The sequence below is a fragment of the Mugil cephalus genome, chromosome 17, assembly GCF_022458985.1.
Source record: "Mugil cephalus isolate CIBA_MC_2020 chromosome 17, CIBA_Mcephalus_1.1, whole genome shotgun sequence".
NCBI lineage: Eukaryota > Metazoa > Chordata > Actinopteri > Mugiliformes > Mugilidae > Mugil > Mugil cephalus.
The window spans coordinates 23,157,731-23,177,713 of record NC_061786.1 but is presented as its reverse complement, the minus strand read 5'-3'; the positions used below and the strand labels follow the sequence as shown (position 1 = coordinate 23,177,713).

General features: G+C 43.4%; 3 protein-coding genes across 3 annotated transcripts in view; 2 read left to right on the top strand and 1 right to left on the bottom strand.

The window, feature by feature from the left end:
- Positions 1–2,837, bottom strand: part of heatr5a (HEAT repeat containing 5a) — a 30,375-nt gene extending 27,538 nt beyond the window's left edge. Inside the window, exons 1-4 of the mRNA XM_047611360.1 lie at positions 2,645–2,837; positions 1,421–1,624; positions 412–623; positions 49–157 (exon numbers count right to left, since the gene is read on the bottom strand). Coding sequence (XP_047467316.1) covers positions 49–157; positions 412–623; positions 1,421–1,546 — 447 coding nt within the window. The 5' untranslated portion in view covers positions 1,547–1,624; positions 2,645–2,837. The remainder of the gene's footprint in view (positions 1–48; positions 158–411; positions 624–1,420; positions 1,625–2,644) is intronic.
- A 671-nt stretch (positions 2,838–3,508) lies between these two features.
- On the top strand, positions 3,509–5,488 carry hikeshi (heat shock protein nuclear import factor hikeshi). Its single transcript, XM_047611930.1, has one exon. It carries the CDS (start codon positions 4,053–4,055, stop codon positions 4,656–4,658), a length of 606 nt encoding a protein of 201 aa, XP_047467886.1. The 5' UTR covers positions 3,509–4,052; the 3' UTR covers positions 4,659–5,488.
- Positions 5,489–6,124: 636 nt separating this feature from the next.
- LOC125023843 lies at positions 6,125–19,647 on the top strand. The gene is made up of 11 exons (XM_047611359.1): positions 6,125–6,388; positions 7,432–7,550; positions 7,637–7,760; positions 9,528–9,854; positions 10,553–10,808; positions 11,914–12,062; positions 13,099–13,217; positions 13,986–14,109; positions 16,058–16,230; positions 17,741–17,894; positions 18,831–19,647. The coding sequence occupies exons 1-11, from the start codon at positions 6,262–6,264 to the stop codon at positions 19,091–19,093; spliced, it is 1,935 nt and encodes a 644-aa protein (XP_047467315.1). The 5' UTR covers positions 6,125–6,261; the 3' UTR covers positions 19,094–19,647.
- The last annotated feature ends 336 nt before the right edge of the window (positions 19,648–19,983 follow it).

Sequence of the window (19,983 nt, the reverse complement as noted above, 5' to 3'; positions counted from 1 at the left end):
GTGTGATTTGCAGACGTTGTTGATGCAGAACTCAAAGCGTGGACAAACCTCAGCGCTCTTCATGGCCTTCAGCAGGTTCACTAACGTGTCTTTGAAGGAGCCGATCAGCATCCGACCGAGCTGCTCGTACAAAGCGCCGAGACACGCGATGGCCGCCCTGAAAACACAGAAACGTAGCATCACACGGTGACGAGGCGTCGGACATAAGGACACGAGGCAGCAGCAGGAAACACAAACTTTAAGCAGCCGCTGCTGTTTTCAAACTAGTTTTGCATGTTTTTGGAGCTGTTTCTTGTCTCTTTGCAGACGTTTGTGCTTGTTTTGTGTTGTTCTTTTAACTCGTGGACATAAGACGCTTCCTACAGGTGCAGGAGACATTAAAGCCGTGTTTCTTTCCCCGTGTGAACCTACAGTCGTGTCGGGAGCCCGGACGGAGAGTCGTCTCTGCTGCGGATGATGTCGTTGCAGCGCTCCACCATCAGGCTGGAGGGAAGCGAGTCTCCCAGCCGGTAAACCAGAGCCAGGCAGTGGGCCAGCAGCCAGCGGGTCGGCAGCCCGGGAGAACCAACCAGAACCACCGACAGCTGCTCCACCAGGCGCCGCTGGTTGAGTTTCACGTCGGCCTGAAGGAGAAGAAGAAACTTTCAATGAGCCTCAGATAAAAGAAGCTGCTGCTTAACTGGGAAATAACTGGATCCACTGTTCGTAGAAATGTCCAACTATCAAATGCTTCTGGAAGGTTGTTGAACTGACTCTAAGTGGCTGGTTAGAAAGAACTGTGTGTTTTACTGGTGATAAAGGACGAATATATTAGATCACAGATCAAAAAGGAGACTCTCTGTATCACGGTTCAGGTCTCAGGTTTATTCTTAAACTCTGAAACCACAGCATCAGTTTGGGAACTATTCTGGTCTGACAGTAGCAGGACGACAGATCTAATTCCATCTGATATTTTATTTTATTTCTATTTATTTTTTCTTAGTAACAACTAGTGTTGTTGACACTTATTTATGTGTAAAAGTCCTGTTTGTTAACATTAACCTCTCATCATTCCACCTATATGCAAAAAAACATCCTATTTAGGACATAGCCAAAGTAACTGAATCCTGCTCATGAACATGTTGGAGCTCATTCATGGTTTTTGTCTCTTTTCAAAGACCAGACTCTGAAGTTTCTATCACTACAGTCTGAATCTCTCTAAGTGGTTTAGTTCTGGAGGAATCAAAGCTGGAACACAGTTAAAAATAACAAGTTGTTGTGTTGGTTGAATCCTATAATGACTTTTATCAATGAAACCAGAATAAAATGACGTATTACATCAAACACAGCTGGAGTCCAGAGCTCTGATTGGTTCATGGAGCTGCTGCTGTTAAATAAACCAGCAGAGGAACCGTGACAGGAAACTCATCTCATCTCTCACCCGTTCTGTGACTGGAAGCAGCTTCTTCAGGTGGTTCAACCATTCGAAGATGAACTCTGCTTTCTGATGTTCACTGAGCTGAGCCAGAACCTCCTCGTTCAGGAGGAGGCTGTGAGCGCGCTCCATCCTGCACCTCCTACTGCTCCTCCTCCTCCTCTCAGCGAGACACAAACCCTCGGTCCTGATCCGTCATCCTCCTGAATCCTGTCAGACACGAAGGAGAAAATAAAACGTCTGAATTTAACAGAAAAACAGAAACGTTATAAAGACTGAGGGTAAAAAAGGAGGATAAGAAAAAGTCGTCTTCCTGAGTTTCTCTGTGGGAAAAACCATCGAGTGTCTGAGTGTTTTTTTGTTCCTTTCAGATTCAGAGCAGCTCAGCGACCGGAGGAAGAAAAGAAGGAGAGCAGCTCATAAATGATTCAACAGTTCAACTCCTTCGTTAAAACTCACAGAGCGTCCTCTAAAAACCTAAAGATGTCCCACGGAAAATAACAAGCAAACGCTGCTTTTAACAGACGCCACCGCAGGGCACTCAAACACACCACCAGGAAACGTCAGACACAGCTTCAGTTCATATATAATAATAATAATATATATTATTACATTATATCTATGTAGTAATTATTAAAGCTCGTCTCCTCTGGTGAAAATGTTTCATTTTTCAGGTTGATTTGTTCTTTAATCTTTTTTATTTTTTTTAATCAGGAAACTGAAACAGAGCTGCCAAAACATTAAAACCACACTGATGATCTCAGTAATGTTCTTCTGGGAAAACCCAGGACCTTCTCCTCCTCCTCCTCCTCTTCTCATCTTCTTCTTCCTCCTCTTCCTCCTCCTCCTCCTCCAGGTGGAGACGTTTTATTTTGTCCAGGTCGTGTATTATTATATAATGTATATATATTTAGTTGGGTCTGTGGCTGGTTCTGTCTGCTCCATTTTAAACTGATTTATATTGTTGTCCTGTTGTATTTTACCTACTCTCTTATTGGACTTTATTTTATTATTTTATTGGTGCTTTATTCATGTTTCCATGTTTATTCTGGGCTCTTCTTCATCACTGAGTTTTACCTGTATGGAGGCAGATGTTTTATTTGTTCTGACTATAAAGAATTCTGGCTCAACATCTGTTGTTTGACTCATTTCTGCTTCAGTCTTCATTCATTTTTAGGAGCTAACCCAGCTAGCATCGGGTGGCTAAAAAGGAGAAATTAACTCACAAACCGGGTTAAAGACGGGACCGTGTGCTTCGTGTCGTGGCTTAAAGGTCGTTCATCCGTCCAGGAAAGCGTCAGTCCACGAACACGGGAGGAAAAAGTTTAAATCGGGTTGTTTTAAAGCTCCAAAGAAAAATGAAAATAGTCCAAATCCACCAAGAAGAGACGAGAAGCTGCAGCAGCGAGCGTCAAGTTACCGGAAAACCACAGCGCAAACATCCGGTAAGAGATTTTCAGAATAAATGGTGGTCTAGTTCTTCAAAACGATCTCATTAATTATTATTTGGTAATAATAGAAATGCATTAATGGACTCTATTGATGCATTTGCTTTTTAAAATACTGTAAATAATCTGCATGTACAAACGAGCGACCCCATCCCTTTAAGTTTACATTTCAAATCTACAGTTTATGTTTGAATTTATTTTTATTTTTTCTCAGTTATACATTTCACTGTGTATAACTGTGCATGTGATCTTATCATAACAATTACATGACAACTACATTACTTATTCATTGGATTTTTAACTTTTGTAAATAAATAGCATTTCTTTATATTATAACCCTTTGTGTCATGTTGTGTCCTGGACACCTCTACATGGGGCATAACAATTTTATTCAATTATCACACACTATACAGTACAAAACAATATTATTTCTCCTTTGTAAGTAACCAAACATCATATTTTTGTTTTGTTACCAATTTATTAAAATGTATGAAATCATACCATATATAGACACAACACAAATATTTAAATACAATTGACATGTTTACAATTAAATTAAACAAATAAAGATAGCAAAGTATTGCATGTTTTTCTTGGTTATGTGTTTTTGATCGATTCAAATGAAATAGCTCGCACTTCCGTAATAAAAAAACACCTTTAGCCTTTTACCTGCATTATTTTTTAAGCGAGTTTATGTGCTTTTATTTTGTAGTGGGTAGAACTCTTCTTTCCGGTTTTAGTCGCGCTTATTTCCTCCCTTTACTACCCTGCGGTGCCAACGAGTCGATTACCAAATCATCGAACGTTTCCACAGACAACAACAAACTCGACAGAGTAAACTTAGATCGATAATTATTCTAAAGACAGAACTCCTTCACAATGTACGTTTATTTATATTCGTGAAAAGCATAAAACGGAATAAGAACAGTTTGTTAGAAGACACGTTAGTCCAGAAGGCGGAGCCAAAGAAGAAAAAGAAGTAGAAGAAGAAGTTTCTCCAGGGCGTCCTGTGGATTACCGAGCAGCAGATCGGGGAAGTTTCTCGTCGAATCGCTACATGTTGATGTTCGGTTCTCGTCGGTTCTCCGTGTTTTAGGGAGATTTGCAGGTGAAGCTAAAGCTACACACTGTTTCCAGCGAGCTGGCTAACAGATAAGCTAACGGCTAAGCTACCTAGCTTTTCCTCGGGGATGTTCGGTTGTCTGGTCGCCGGTAGGTTGGTGCAGACCGACGCGGTGCAGGTCGCCTCGGACAAGTTCGTGTTCAACCTCCCGGACTATGAGGCCGTGAACCACGTGGTGGTGTTCATGCTGGGGACGGTCCCGTTCCCACCGGGGACCGGGGGCGCGGTTTACTTCTCCTTCCCGGACCCGGTGAACGGAGCCGCCGTGTGGCAGCTGCTCGGCTTCATCACCAACGACAAACCCAGCGCCATCTTCAAGATCTCCGGGCTGAAGGCCGGCGCCACCGCGGGGGCCGGGCCGCACCCCTTCGGCTCCCTGGCCGCCTCCTCCTCCGCCTCCGTGGCCCAGGTCGGGGTCTCCGTGGAGCCTCTGGAGCAGCTGGCCCAGCAGATCCCGGTGTCCAGCGCCGCCGTGTCCACCGTGGACTCCTTCCTGCAGTTCACGCAGAAGATGCTCGAGAATTTCTACAACTTCGCGTCGTCGTTCGCCGTCACGCAGGAGCGGATGACGCCGAACCCCACGGAGACGTTCATCCCGTCCAGCTGCGTCCTGCGCTGGTACGAGAGCTTCCAGAGGAGGATGGCGCAGAACCCGAACTTCTGGAAGAACTGACGAGTCCCGGTTTCCACCCGAGTTCCTGCGGGGACAATCCACGCGTCCTGCAGCCGGACACGCGCGTCGTGTCTGAGCGGGACAGTCCACGTCCTCCAGAGGTCACGACACATCTGTGGAGTCCAGAAAAAGTTGCAAAAAGATCCGAACACATCTGAGATAAAACTGAATAAAACGAACCCCCCATTAAATATGAAACTAGAACTGAACGTTCAGCGTCAACACATTTAACCTGAACCTGATCCTGATTCTTTACATAATGATCTCGGTTGTTATAAGTTACATTTATTGACTGGTACATAATGAACCGGTGAGTGTATAATTCAATCCACGCGCAGAGACACATCAGTGGGACAGTCCACGTCCTCCAGGAGACAGACACATCTGAGTTTCTATCCTTAGTTTTCAGCTCTAAGATGAAATGGAACGAAACAAACACTCCCCTTAAAAACTAAAATAATCATCAGTATTTTTCTTTTCTCCTGAGCTTTAACACATTTAAACATTTTCCTCTTTTAAAGTTTTTTTTCAGACCACGAGAAGCTTCAGAAACGGTCTGAAAAAAAATAAATGAATAAATAAATCAGGAGAGTGAGAGTAAAAATGTGTGTTTTGCAGCTCTTTCTGTCAGCTGTTATTCACTTAACAGCCCCAAGGCCTCATGGGAGGTGTAGTTGTTTCAGCTTGAAGTGATGTTTTCAAAGAAAGATTTTTTTATTGTTGTTTTTATTAATATTGGTTCTTCTGAACAGTTTCCTGACTTTTTGTTCCATGTGCCAAACTTGAGTTTGTTGTGAGATAAATAAAAGTTTTAAATTTAATATAAATAATCAGCTGCTGTTTGTTTCTTTATGTTCGTTTCTAGAAAAACAGGAGCTCAGTTGCACATTAAAAAAACACTCAGAGAACCACAAGTAAAAATAAAAATAGTAACAAATGTACATAATTAGCAGAGGAACAAATAAATGAAAAGAAATGGAAGAATATTAATACACAGGAAATGTGGTACATTAATAACATGGAGTTATGTGTAGCAGAAAGGTGAGCACAGGTGTCAAACATGCAGTACAGAAAGTCTATTCTGGCCCTTAAAGGGATGAATCTGCAAAATGCAAAAAATATATTGAACATTTTATGTGCAATTTTTCCAATAAAAACAGAAATTGCACTTCTTTTTCCTTAGAAATGTCCAATTGTTCATTCCATGTTTTGTAATAGTTCATTTGTGTAAAGTTCCTCTTTGCACTGAAACATCTGGAGTTGTCGTTGTTTACAGGTTAACACGTTGTCGTGTTCCTGGTCCGGCCCCTTTGAGTTCAGACTGGGCTGAATTTGGCCCCTGAACTAAAATGTGGAGTAGAGGCACATGGAGGCAGCAGGTGGCGCTGCAGCTTCACTTTAAACTCTAAATCATGTGAGTAACAGTCAGCAGCAGGAACCACCTCCTGGATTTATTTCCTGCTGCAGACACAGTCGTGTTTTTATTCTGGAGGGTGGATCCTATCGTGGGTCCGCAGACCTCGGAGGGCGTGGACCCGCTGATAGAGTCCAGGGACAGTTTCATAACGTCTCACAGTCCACGTTCCCCGAGGCCTCGGTCAGGATGATGCTGCTGCTGCTCGGGGCTCTGCTGCTCCTCGTCCTGTACGTCGTCCTCCACGTCACCGTCCTCAGGCTGCCCAGGTGCAAGAGTGATGCAAAGCTTCATGGGAAAACCGTCGTGGTCACTGGTGAGTTCACAGCAGTTGATGGGAAGTTTCTCTCTTTTTCTGAGAGTCGACTCTTTGGCCACAGCTCCCAGAGAAGAGTCGGTTCTGTCGGCTCCTGAACGGCTCTTTGTTTGTTATGGTTTATATAGTTTGATATTACAGCAAATACACACGGGTTATGTGTTGATGAGCAGCTTTTGCATCCAGTGGTTTTATGAGAAATCTAATAATTCTCTTATTTTGTGCAGTTATTCTCATACAAAAGCATCATTACTTTTGTTTAATATTTCAGTCGGTAGAATCAAATCAACTTTATTTATAAAGGCGCTTTACACATCGAACAAATAAATATAAAACAAGCCACAAACTCCACTCCACACAACATATAAAACAACACACACACAAAACACTCCCACACATAAATCCACAAACCACATCACACACACACCACACACACCATCCACACGCAACACACACACACACACACACACCACACACACACACACACACACACACACACACAAAACTAAGCACACAAACACACACACATGCACACAAACACACACACACACAAACACACACACACACACACACACACACACACACATAAACACATGCACACAAACACACACACATGCACACAAACACACACACACACATAAACACATGCACACAAACACACACACATGCACACAAACACACACACACACACACACACACACATAAACACATGCACACACAGAAAGGAGCACAGGGATATAAAGAGCACAGATCAAATGAGACATGACTGAGCATGGACGGAGTTACTGATTAGTGAGGAGACGCCATCACAGAGAAACCGTCCACACATGTCAACATGTAAGTTTGCGTGTCGTCCCCATGTCTGAGTGGGTTTTGTCCAGGTTCTCCTGCGATAAGCTGGAGACTTGTCCAGGTGACTTTGACTAAAGAGACCAAACTGTGACCTCTGACCTCTGCTGGAGGACCTTTTACTCATGTGGACGTAGCGTAGCTGTAGCTCTTCCTAGCCTCCGAGCTAATAGCAGCTCCTCTTCTGTCTGCAGGAGCCAACACCGGCATCGGGAAGACCACGGCCATGGACCTGGCCCGGAGGGGGGCGAGGGTGATCCTGGCGTGTCGGGACAAGCAACGAGGGGAGGCAGCCGCCCAGGAAATCATCCAGGTACAGGCAAACCAAGGAGAGTCCGCGTGGACACGTGCACATTTAAAGTCAGAATATTTACCTGTTGTGTCCTGTGTCCGGTCCAGGAGACCGGGAACCGCGAGGTGGTCTTCATGCAGCTCGACCTGGCCAGTCTGAAGTCAGTTCGCTCCTTCGCTGAGAACTTCCTGAAGTCTGAGACGAGGCTGGATCTGCTCATCAACAACGCCGGTTTGTTCTTAGAGTCAAAGGTCTGACGTCAGATTCCTAAAGGTTCAAAGAGTTCTCAGAGTTTCCCTCCAGCCTGAGAGTAGATGGAGGTAGAGACGAAAGGTTCCTAAAGAAGGTTCTGCAGTGAGATGTGCTGAGAGCAGGGAGGAGAACTTTAAGAGGCTTAGAGAGGAGAACATGGTGGAAAGAAGAGGAGGAGGAGAGAGATATTCTCCAAACACTGAATGATTGGATGGAGCAGGAATCCAACCCCTGAGACATTTTACCTGGTTAATACCACATGGATGAAGAGCAAGGAAGGAAGCAAGGAAGGAAGGAAGGAAGGAAGGAAGGAGGAAATGAAGGAGGAAATGAAGGAAAGGAAATGTGAAGGAAGGAATTAAGGAAGGAAGGCGGGAGGGAGTAAAGGAAGGAAGGAAGGAAGGAAGGAAGGAAGGAGGAAGTGAAGGAAAGAAAATGTGAAGGAAGGAATTAAGGAAGGAAGGAGGGAGGGAGTGAAGGAAGGAAGGAAGGAAGGAAGGAAGGAAGGAAGGAAGGAAGGAAGGAAGGAGGAAATGAAGGAGGAAATGAAGGAAAGGAAATGTGAAGGAAGGAATTAAGGAAGGAAGGCGGGAGGGAGTAAAGGAAGGAAGGAAGGAAGGAAGGAAGGAAGGAGGAAATGAAGGAAAGAAAATGTGAAGGAAGGAATTAAGGAAGGAAGGAGGGAGGGAGTGAAGGAAGGAAGGAAGGAAGGAAGGAAGGAAGGAAGGAAGGAAGGAAGGAGGAAATGAAGGAGGAAATGAAGGAAAGGAAATGTGAAGGAAGGAATTAAGGAAGGAAGGCGGGAGGGAGTAAAGGAAGGAAGGAAGGAAGGAAGGAGGAAGTGAAGGAAAGAAAATGTGAAGGAAGGAATTAAGGAAGGAAGGAGGGAGGGAGTGAAGGAAGGAAGGAAGGAAGGAAGGAAGGAAGGAAGGAGGAAATGAAGGAGGAAATGAAGGAAAGGAAATGTGAAGGAAGGAATTAAGGAAGGAAGGCGGGAGGGAGTAAAGGAAGGAAGGAAGGAAGGAAGGAAGGAGGAAATGAAGGAAAGAAAATGTGAAGGAAGGAATTAAGGAAGGAAGGAGGGAGGGAGTGAAGGAAGGAAGGAAGGAAGGAAGGAAGGAAGGAAGGAAGGAAGGAAGGAGGAAATGAAGGAGGAAATGAAGGAAAGGAAATGTGAAGGAAGGAATTAAGGAAGGAAGGCGGGAGGGAGTAAAGGAAGGAAGGAAGGAAGGAAGGAAGGAGGAAATGAAGGAAAGAAAATGTGAAGGAAGGAATTAAGGAAGGAAGGAGGGAGGGAGTGAAGGAAGGAAGGAAGGAAGGAAGGAAGGAGGGAGGAAATGAAGTAGGAAATGAAGGAAAGAAAATGTGAAGGAAGGAATTAAGGAAGGAAGGTGGGAGGGAGTAAAGGAAGGAAGGAAGGAAGGAAGGAGTAAAGGAAGGAAGGAAGGAATTAAGGAAGGAAGGAAGGAAGGAAGGAGGGAAGTAAGGAAGGAATTAAGGAAGGCTTCAGACTCTAGGATTCAGTCTGTTGATGTGACCTCATTCTGTGACATCAGAACCAGAATCTTTGAGGATCAATGAAGTGATGAACGGGCTCAAACCTCCTCCCTGAGTCAAGAGTTTCTGTCCTTAGCGGGTCCAGGTCTGTGACCGTGGTTCTGTCTCCGGGTCTGTGACCGTGGTTCTGTCTCCGGGTCTGTGACCGTGGTTCTGTCTCCAGGTCTGTGACCGTGGTTCTGTCTCCAGGTCTGATGAGCGGCGGGAAGACGGAGGACGGCTTCGGGATGATCTTCGGCGTCAATCACCTGGGCCACTTCCTGCTGACGCTGCTGCTGCTGGAGCGTCTGAAGGCGAGTGGGCGGAGCCGCGTGGTCACCGTGGCGTCCAAGGCCTACGAGATGGGCAGCGTGGACTTCAGCTGCCTCACGGCCCACAAAGATCTGGCCGTGGGCGACAACGACTTCCAGCTCTTCAGGAAATACTGCCACAGCAAACTGTGCAACGTCCTCTTCACCTACGAGCTCGCAAAGAGGCTGCAGGGCTCCGACGTCACCTGCTACAGCCTCCACCCCGGTCAGTCCACAGCTACACCCACCGAGGTTCAGCACAGACATGAGACAAGGTTTATTTATCACACGTATGGGACATGACCTCGATATGAAATTTGAAAGAATGTACAAAAAAATACAAGAATAAACAGCGACCTGACGGTGAGCGCCGGGAATTAAAGAAATGCTAAAAGAAATGGAATTTAATATAATTGCTAAACATAGTAAATGTGAGGACGTAGTTAGTGCAACAACAAAAAAATCTGATTATTGTGCAAAAGAATCTATAAAGAGGAAAAAACTGAAGAGTTGACTAACCTATAAATAACAAGATCATTTATTCCTTCAGCTTTATTTATTCATTACGATGTTAAATACTGAGTTAATGTCATCAGAACTTTAGTCTATGTGCACTTCATTCATTCATTCATTCAGTTATTTAACTTGAGTTTCTTTTAATTAATTATTAATATATGTTTCTAATAAGCACGTGTTGCCTTTTATTCTAGGCTGTTAATTTTTTTTTTTTTTTATATATATATATATATATACACACTTAGACAGACTTTAATGATCCATAAGGGACATGACTTGGCTACAGTAGCTTTGCTGCACATAAAAGAAACACAAGTAAAAATAAAATAAATAAAATAAGATTAGATCAAAATAAAAATGTTAAAAAAGAATCATCCAGTAAAACTTCTCCTCCTCCTCCTCCTCCAGGAGCCATAAAGACGGAGATCGGCCGCTACTCCGGGTTCTGGTGGAAGCTGGTTTTCGTGCCCATCGTGTCCCTGTTCTTCGTGGACGCGGTGTCCGGAGCTCAGACCACGCTGCACTGCGCCCTGGAGCCGGGCATCGAGGGCCTGAGCGGCCGCTACTTCACGCGATGCTCGCCGCTGCTCGACATCGAGCCCAAAGCCAGAGACGACGCCGCGGCCAAGAAGCTGTGGGAGCTCAGCGAGACTTTCTGCGGCCTGTGATTCAAACTTTCCACAGTTTCTCCTCAGTCCCGGGACACCCGCTAAAAAAGGTTCAGCAGAAAACTGAACAGTCCGAGCGTCCCTGAACGCGTCGCAGTGTGTTCACAGGTGAAATAAGTCGATGATTAACTCAAGTCTCTCAAAATAATTATCAAGAACAACATGAATGTGAAAGGTTTCTGTTACATAAGATGAGATAAGATAGTTCAGCACAGTTCTACGTAATAAACTGCAGACAGAGGTAAAATAAAATAAAAAAAAATAAATACTACAGCAGAAACAGTAGCGCACAAGGTAAAATATATATACATATATATGTATATGTTAAAATAAAGTGTAAATGTAAAGGTAAAGGCTGAATTTGAAAGCAGCTGTGTGGAAATAAAAAAATAATTAAAAGCTGTTTTTATCTTCTAATGAATAAAAATGTGTTTAAACCTTCAGCAGACTTTTGTTTTTATTCTTAAAACGACTGAACCCTAATAAACACTTTCTAATATTTTTTTATTTATTCAGAACAACGTACTGATATTTTTTATGCACATATATACAGGAAATAATATTTCATTTTTTTATACATTTATATATATATTTTTATTTATTTATTTACGTTGTACTGTCGTTTTCTAAGCATCTCAGGTATCTGAGGTATTTAAAAGTTCTCATCGTCTCAGTGCGAATGACGCAACGATCTGAGCGCATGAGATAAAATGATCCAAACAAAGACCAACATGAACACAGATTAAACTACTAATCTGATGAATGAGTGAATAGTTTCAGCTCTGCTCACCCGCCAGTTCATTAGGTAAACCTGTCCAGTGTAAGAGGAGAGGTTTTAATTCACCTGGATGATGTGAAAACTGGACTCAGAGCAGGACTGTGGTTATTTTTAGGGTCTGACCGGAAGTGGGGCTCATGTTGGGGGAGTGGGTGATGCTGAGTGGGTGATGGTGAGTGGGTGAAAGGCCATTCAGAGCAGCAGAACCGGTCGGACCGGGCCGAGCTGTGACTTACCTGAGGCTGGTGGATCCGGTCGGACAGGTGACCCCGCCCCCCAGGTGTATAAAAGGTGAATCTGAGCGGGGTGAATCTCAGCTGGTGAATCCCAGAGACGAGTGAAAACATGTTTCAGCTGCTGCTGCTCGCTGGTGTGGTGCTGGGAGGATACATCGTCCTGGTCCAGACGCTCTTCAAAAGGTCCAAGTGTAAAGGGAACATGGGGATGGCCGGGAAGACCGTCATCATCACAGGTGAGACCAGGATGACGTTCACGTTTAACACAGGAGACACTTCATTAGGTACAGGAGACACTTCATTAGGTACAGGAGACACTTCATTAGGTACAGGAGACACTTCATTAGGTACAGCAGTGGAGCGTTAGTTAACAGAGAGATGTTGGTTCAGCTGTGTTTTCATTTTGTTGTATTGTTGAAGTATTCCTAATAATTTGACAACTCCATCCTTCCAATTAAAACCTTTCTGATGCTGTTTCAACGTTATTCAGATTAGAATGACTTCACTGGTGTACCTAATAAAGTGGCCAGGTTTGTGTCTAACTCTCATTTCATTCATTCACCTCATCCCGTCTGAGTCAAACAGATTTTATTTTCAGTTGATCCAAATCTCAGACATTTGCATGAAATAAAATGAATAAATTAACTTATAATGTTTCTACAGGAACATTATTTAGATTAGGTGTCCCTAATAAAGTGGCCGGGGAGGGGATGAAGGTGCTCAGGTGTTTCCAGGAGATTCAATAAAATAAATAAATCACATTAAAGTTTAATAAAAACTAGAGATCCATCATTTAATTTGCTGGTGAAATGAGTCTCAGTAGATTTTAAACTACTCAGTGTTTCTATAAAATGTCTCCAGTGGAAATATTTTAAACTTTAACGTAACCTCCCTCGCCAGTTCATTAGGTACGCTAGTTAAATAAAGGCATGCTAATATGAAAGAGGATTTAATGCACGACTGTTATACTGGAATGCATCTGTTTTGTCTGGTACCTAATGTTTTGACAAGTGTGTTTTAATTTTGTGTTTGTGTAACAGTCAGCTGATGGAGGAGAATCTATTTTCCTACATTATTGTATGTTTAACTCTTTTAAGGAGGAATTTTAAACTGACCTAGAATATTTTCTCTCAATAATTAAACTCCTCACTTTACATTTGTCTCCAGTTCTTGGTGAATTTGAGCTTTAATTAAAACTAAAAACCGTTCATCCTGTCCCCCCAACGTTCTGGTTTCTTTTGGATGAAACGATTCTCACGTGTTTGTGTTCAGGAGGAAACACCGGCATCGGTAAAGCCACCGCGCTGCATCTGGCCAGGAAAGGAGCCAGGATCGTCCTCGCCTGCAGGAACCGAGACAAAGCTGCAGCCGCCATCGCAGAAATCCAACAGGTATGAGAATCCTAAAGGACCATGAAGGTAAAGGATGTGTCAACACTTCCTGACTCTGCTTAAGAACAAGGAGCGGGTTGAACCAAGATTCAGTGCTGGTATCAAAGTGTAAGATATGAAAGGAGTGGAAGTGAGGAAAAACAGATTGAGATAAGTTGTTTAAAAATGTTTTATGTTAAACTGAAAGGAGTTGAAGTGTGAGTGGCTAACTTAAAGCTTTGAAAACAACTTTTAGCTGAAATCTGAACGTTGTAAAAGAGTTAAATACTGAAAGCAGCTGAAGCGGTGAACTATCAACTCGCATAAGAGCTACACGAAGACACCGAAAGGCGTTGAGGTGTTCTATAGATTATCACCATTTAAAATGAAAGGAGTGGAAGTGATGGAGAACTGAAATGAAGACTGAGCCGGAGTGAAGAGACGAGAGGTGGAGTTTCATTAGAAATGTGAACATTAAATGAAGTTGAAGTGTCAAATATGAAAGAAGCACACAATTAAAAGCAGCTGAAGTGACTGAAAGTAGTCATGTGTGTATTAACTGAAAGGCGGAAGGGAATTTATTGCCAATTAAACTGGAAGTGATAAAAATAATTCAAGTGTCAAGAGTAAAAGTAGTTGAAGTGATAAAGGGAAACGTACTATAAAAAAGGTGTCGTGAATTTTCATTTGAAATGAGAACTTTAAATGAAGTTGAAGTGTTATCAATGAAAAGTGTAAACTGTTAAAAGCAGCTGAAGTGACTTAATAGATTAAATGTTGTGTTTCCAGGAAACGGGAAGTACCGACGTCCTCTACATGTCGTTGGACTTGGCCAGTCTCAAATCTGTTCGGTGCTTCGCTGAAACTTTCCTGAAAAACGAGTCCCGGCTGGATCTGCTCATCAACAACGCTGGTAGGCAAACAGACACACAAAGAGGCAACACTAGGAAGCTGTGAGCTTCAACTAACAGAAATGAACACGACAAATAAAAAATAATAATAAAGCAACTCATTGATACTGAGTCAAATGAGCTTCAGGAATAAAACACATCAGACAAACTGTGGCAACGCTATAACAACACAACCACAAATGAAGACGACTAGAAAATGGACGCAGACTGGTCCTCCAGGTTAAAGCTGAGGCGACTTGTTGTCGTTTCATTCCTGTTGAGACGCGCCACGAATGACACACCTCAACGGTCCAACAACACTTTCACCTGTCAGGAAAAATAAAGAGTCGTTTCTGAACCTGTCAGGATAAAAAAAATACACCAGCTTTGTTTTCTACTGGATGAAACGGTTTATATTTTGTTTTGTCTCTTGGGGGTTGATGGTAGCGGTTCCTAGCCTCCCAGCTAATGGTAGCACTTCCTAGCCTCACTTTCTAGCCCCCCAGCTAGTAGAAGTTTTTGCTAGCTTGCTACCCCCAGCTAATGGTTAATCCTCCTAGCTTGACAGCCTCCCAGCTAACAGTAGCTCCTCCTAGCCTACCAGGTAGTAGTAGCGCCTCCTAACCTTGAGCTGAATCAAACTCAGACGTTTCCTCCAAGTGTTCATCTCTAAATGTTTATTGGGGAGGTTTGGTTTTCATCTGTGGGCGGAGTCCACCTGAAGGTCACATGACTAGAGTCTGTCTATGACCTGATACTCACCTGGACCTGGATTAAGTTCAGATTAACCTTTGTAGTTCTCTAACGATCCGTCAGCGTCCAAAAACTCAAGATGTGAACCCTGGACAAACAACAGGAGGACAAAGGACGGTCTGAGGACAACGTCCACATCCTGAGCCGAGAGGAATGAAGTTTTCCTTTGGATAAACTGATGATAAAGAGACAAAGATAGTGAAAACCATAAAAACCTCAGATAAAAGCTGGTGGAGTCTTTCTAACAACACAAGAGCCGCTTGTTGTTTTTACCTGTGGCAGGTGAACATGTTCTTGGACGGTTGAGGTGTGTCAGCTGGCGATGAGCTGCAGTGACACACCTCGACAGGAATTAACCCACAATGAGGTCATGAACAGAATCAGCCGAGTGTGACAGAACGAAATGTTCACAGGGACCAGGAGGAGAATCTGTGACGTCCACAAAGACGATTCATTAAAGAATCATTAAAGCTGCAGATTAAACGTTGTTTATGTCAGAGTCTGAAAACTAAAGAGTCCGTTCAATCTAAGGCCAGAAATAAAGAACGAATCTGGATCATGTCAACAACATTCAGTAGAATATTGTATCAGCTTCTGCCTCTAATGAATCTCTACTTACCACTGAACCAGAACCATGATTCCATTCACGAGAATCAAGAATCATTTATTGTCATAATGCGAAAACTTTTTAATTTTGGGCGGTAGCTCCTTGTTTAAACATTTAAATGTCACACACACCTGAACGTTCTGACTTTCAACCCTAGAGAGATTTTGTACAATGTCAGAAAACTGTTATGTAAAACAAAAAATCTAATTGAATGAATTTACCAAATATGGTTCCTCGCCCCATAAAGGGTTAAAAAATAAAACAATAATAAAATTTAAAAAGTACAGCTGTACAGATATGGACATATAAGTAAGTCACATGCTTATTTAGACACACTGAGATCAGTTCTGTGTGGGGACACATGTGGAGACACATTTTAAATAAGACCAGATGTTGATTCAAGCTTTAACGGAGCCAAGAAAATGTCGCCAACAGCGACGACTCCAGAGAAGTCGTAAAGAAACTGTAATTATTGAGAACGCAACCTGCCCCAAATACTTCAAAACCTGTTCAACAGTAAAGAGACACATTCTGTCTCCAACAAAGACAAGTCACAGGTCGTGACCTATGTTGGTGGGGGAGTCTCTCAGTCTGAGTGTCTCGTCCTGCAGGTCTGGTGGCCGACGGCCGGACGGAGGACGGATTTGGCATCGAGTTCGGGGTGAACCACCTGGGGCACTTCCTGCTGACCTACCTGCTGCTGGAGCGTCTGAAGGAGGACGGAGGAGGACGAGTGGTCACCCTGTCCTCCATGGCTCACCGCTGGGGACACATCGACTTCGAGGTGAGACGTCACTCATACATCAGTTAAAGTTTATTTTGAAAGTCCTGTCATTTTGGCTTTTTTTTTAGTTGTAAACTAACGATCTGCTCAGAACATTTTGCTTCCTTAAGAATTTTCTATATTTCTGCATAAAAATGACACATCAACAGATTTTCACACAAGTCCTTTAAGTAGACAAATATGTTAATTTAGGAAAATAAACCAGTGTTACATATCAGAGATTAATCAGAGTCCATGTGTCCAGACGAGTTTCCATCAACGTGATGAGACTCAGTTCCTGGTTTAGTTCCTGGTTGAGTTTCTATAAATCAGGGATTTGTCTCATGTTTGTGTTGAAGTGTGTGATGACAACAGATCAAAGGAGCTTTGTGAGGAGCTCAGAAAAAGAGTTGTTGTTGCTCATCAGGCTGGAAAAGGTTCCACAACCATCTGTAAAGAGTCTGGAAGCCACAAATAATCCACAGAGAGTCAGACAGATTGAAGACGACTGTTCCCCTCCACAGGAGTGGTCCACCAACAAACATCACTCCATCATAGTGGGAGAGGAACCAGAGGAACCCAGGGGAACTTCTAAGCAGCTAAAGGCCTCTCTCACATTGGCTGATGTTCATGTTGATGAATCCACTCAACAACCAAAGACACTGCTCTCTGTCCACAAAGAACATGTGGGACAATGTTTAGTGGACAGATGAGACCAGAGGAGAATAGTTTGGTTTAAATGTTTGGAGATGAACCAACACTGCATTCCAGCATCAGAACCTCATCCCTCCATGACACATGGGGGCGCTAATGTCCTGGTTTGGGCCTGTTCTGCTGCATCTGCTCATCATTGATGGACCAATGAACTGTGAATTCTACCAGTGAACTCTGAAAGAAAATGTCAGGACATGAGTCCATGAGCTGAATGTGAAGAGAAACTGGGTCATGGAGGAAGACAAGGAGCCCAAGAACACCAGTGGTTCTCCAGAAGAACCAGATGAATGTTTAGGAACAAGTCAAAGTCCTGACCTTCATCCAGTAGAAATGTTGGAGCATCAGCTGATGAGAGGAAACCACCAACATCTCACAACTCAGCTGGTTCTGATCTGAGTGGGATCAGATTAGACCCAGACTCACAGACTCACACACTGGAAACAAGGAGTCACTTGTTTTGTGGTGTAATATTTCATGTGTTGAGTTCTTTGTCCACTTTCAGAGCCTGTTTTAGTTGTTTTTTTTTTTTTTATGCGGAAATATTTTTTGTGTCTTACGTCAGATTCAGATCATTTCCCACTCGATAACTTGCAGCAGTTTTTTCCTGCAGCTTCTTCCTTTTCCTCGACGACTCTGCAAGATTTAGGAACTTTTCAGAACAGGTTCTTCTTTTCAGGATTCCTCTGTGTGCAGGTGACATGGGATCAAGTTAACTCAAAGACATTCCTTCAAACTGAACACGCTGCTCAGAACATTCCTGACCCGCAGCCCTGTGCGTCATCACCTGCTCTGAATGACGAAGCTGTTTGTGTTTCAGGCCCTGGCAGCGAACAAAGACCTGGGCACCGGTGGCTACAGCTGGCAGTTCTTCCGGGCGTACTGCAACAGCAAACTGTGCAACGTGCTCTTCACCCACGAGCTCGCCAAGAGGCTGAAGGGCAGCGGCGTCACCTGCTACAGCGTCCACCCAGGTAACGACACGCTCACCGGCCATCGCAGGCGTCAGGGCCACATCTAGTCCGGTTTTAGGGTAGCTGGGACAAAGTTTACAGTGGTTTTGGAATGAGTTTAAGTTTAACCTTGAGCTGTTTTGCTGAAATTACATCACAGTTTGCGCCATCAGAATAAATCCAAAACTTTACAGTCATTACGGTAATTTCCCTTGCTCCTCTACCAGAAGGTTTCAGGTATTCTGAAACTTGCAAAACATCATTTTTGACATTTTTAAAGCTGAAATAGGCCCCAAAAAAAGCCCAGAGGACATTTTGAGGCTGAGATATGGAAGAGTATCAGGGCCATGAGGAAAATAATATATAAATCAAGTCCAGATGTGGAGAATAAAGTGGACCTATAACAACCAGAGCATGTGACTGTTGCATGCAGGCTGTTAGATGAAGTGGTGAAACTAGACTTCAGGCTTCAGTAACAAAGGAATCCTTTCTCTTTAGGCTCCAAACACAGTCTAGTTCTCAGTATCAGGACTATCAGAGACTGAACCCAAAGCTGAGACCGTTTCCAAGGAGAAACCACACAAGCTTGAAGAGGAGGCCTCATTCATGCAGGAAGAAATAACGGCTAATAGAAATATATAAATAGCAGTGGCTCTGATGGTCTTCTTAGCCGCAGTAAAGGTCCACTTTATTCTCACAGTGCATGATGTGTGTCTCTAATACTCTCCTGCACTGAGGAGTTAAAGGGTTGAGCGGTGGTTAAAGGTTAGAAGCAGCTTTGGGACCTTGACGTCATTGGTTTGATTCCCTGTTGTATTTACGAGGGATTTAAGATCCTGTGATTCAGATGGAACCTCATTACTGGTACAAAGACAACTGGACTCGTTATGTTTCTTCTTTACCTCGGACATTTTTGGTTTTATTTATTTTAAATCTTTACTGTGTGCGTCTGTGCAGGCGTCGTCCGAACCGAGCTGTCCAGAAACGTCAGCCTGTGGCAGAAGGTTTTCATCGAGCCCATATCCCAGCTCCTGTTCCTGGACCCGGAGGCCGGAGCTCAGACCACGCTGCACTGCGCCCTGCAGGAGGGAATCGAACCCCTGAGCGGCCGCTACTTCGCCTGCTGCGCCGTGCAGGAGGTGTGCGCCCGGGCCCGGGACGACGCCGTGGCCCGGAAACTGTGGGAGGTCAGCGAAAGCCTCTGTGGACTCTCGTCCTGAGGCGGAGTTTCATCTGGTCTCTGTTCTGTGGAGCTTATTTTTAGTCCCTCATGTTATTTTAAAGTGACTCCACACAGAGGAACCTGTCAACATGTGTTTGAAGCACACGTGTTGTTGTGAATGTGGAGTGTTGCTGCCACCTTGTGGTCGATGTCTGAAAGGATCCAAACCTCATGTGTCCTTTAATATTTAAATCTTGACTCTTTAAGTGGCTTTAACACTTAGGTTTGAATGTTTTTAGGCGTAAAGTCCTGAAGTCTGAGAACAAGTACTGACTCATATTTAAATGTTTTTTATGGAGAATTGTTGCTTTGTTTGACATGGCATTTAATTTTTTATAAATTTTATGTCTTCATGTGTGTGTTATATAAGAGGCCACATGATCCTTTATTCATCCCACACAGGAAATGGTTTAAAGTCAGTAGAAAATCAATCAGTTTGATTAACTGCACATCGGGGAATAAAGGACATGTGAACACATGAGCTCTTGCCGTTGATGTTAAGGTTTGTGTTGTGATATATTTGAAGTTTGTTTTAATAAATATTAACCACAATCGTGTTTCATGTGATTGCTACAGACTGAAATTAAACTCCATTAAATCAAACCAAATCTTTTAAAACCTACCACCCTGACCTCCTGGGATGGTTCTCTGCATGCAGGAGTTAAAAAAAAAAAAAAAAGTCTCAAACAATAGTTTGATGAAGTAATCTGCAGATTATGATCCAGTTTAAATAAACGTTGACTTTGTTTTGCTGCTGCAGTAACCTGATCATTTCCTTTCCTGCAGCATTTCTTCTCACAGAAAATCATTTGAGTCTTTATTAGTGAAAAATGTACAGATACAAGGTAGTTATTTATACACCACCATCAGCCACAACATTATGACTAT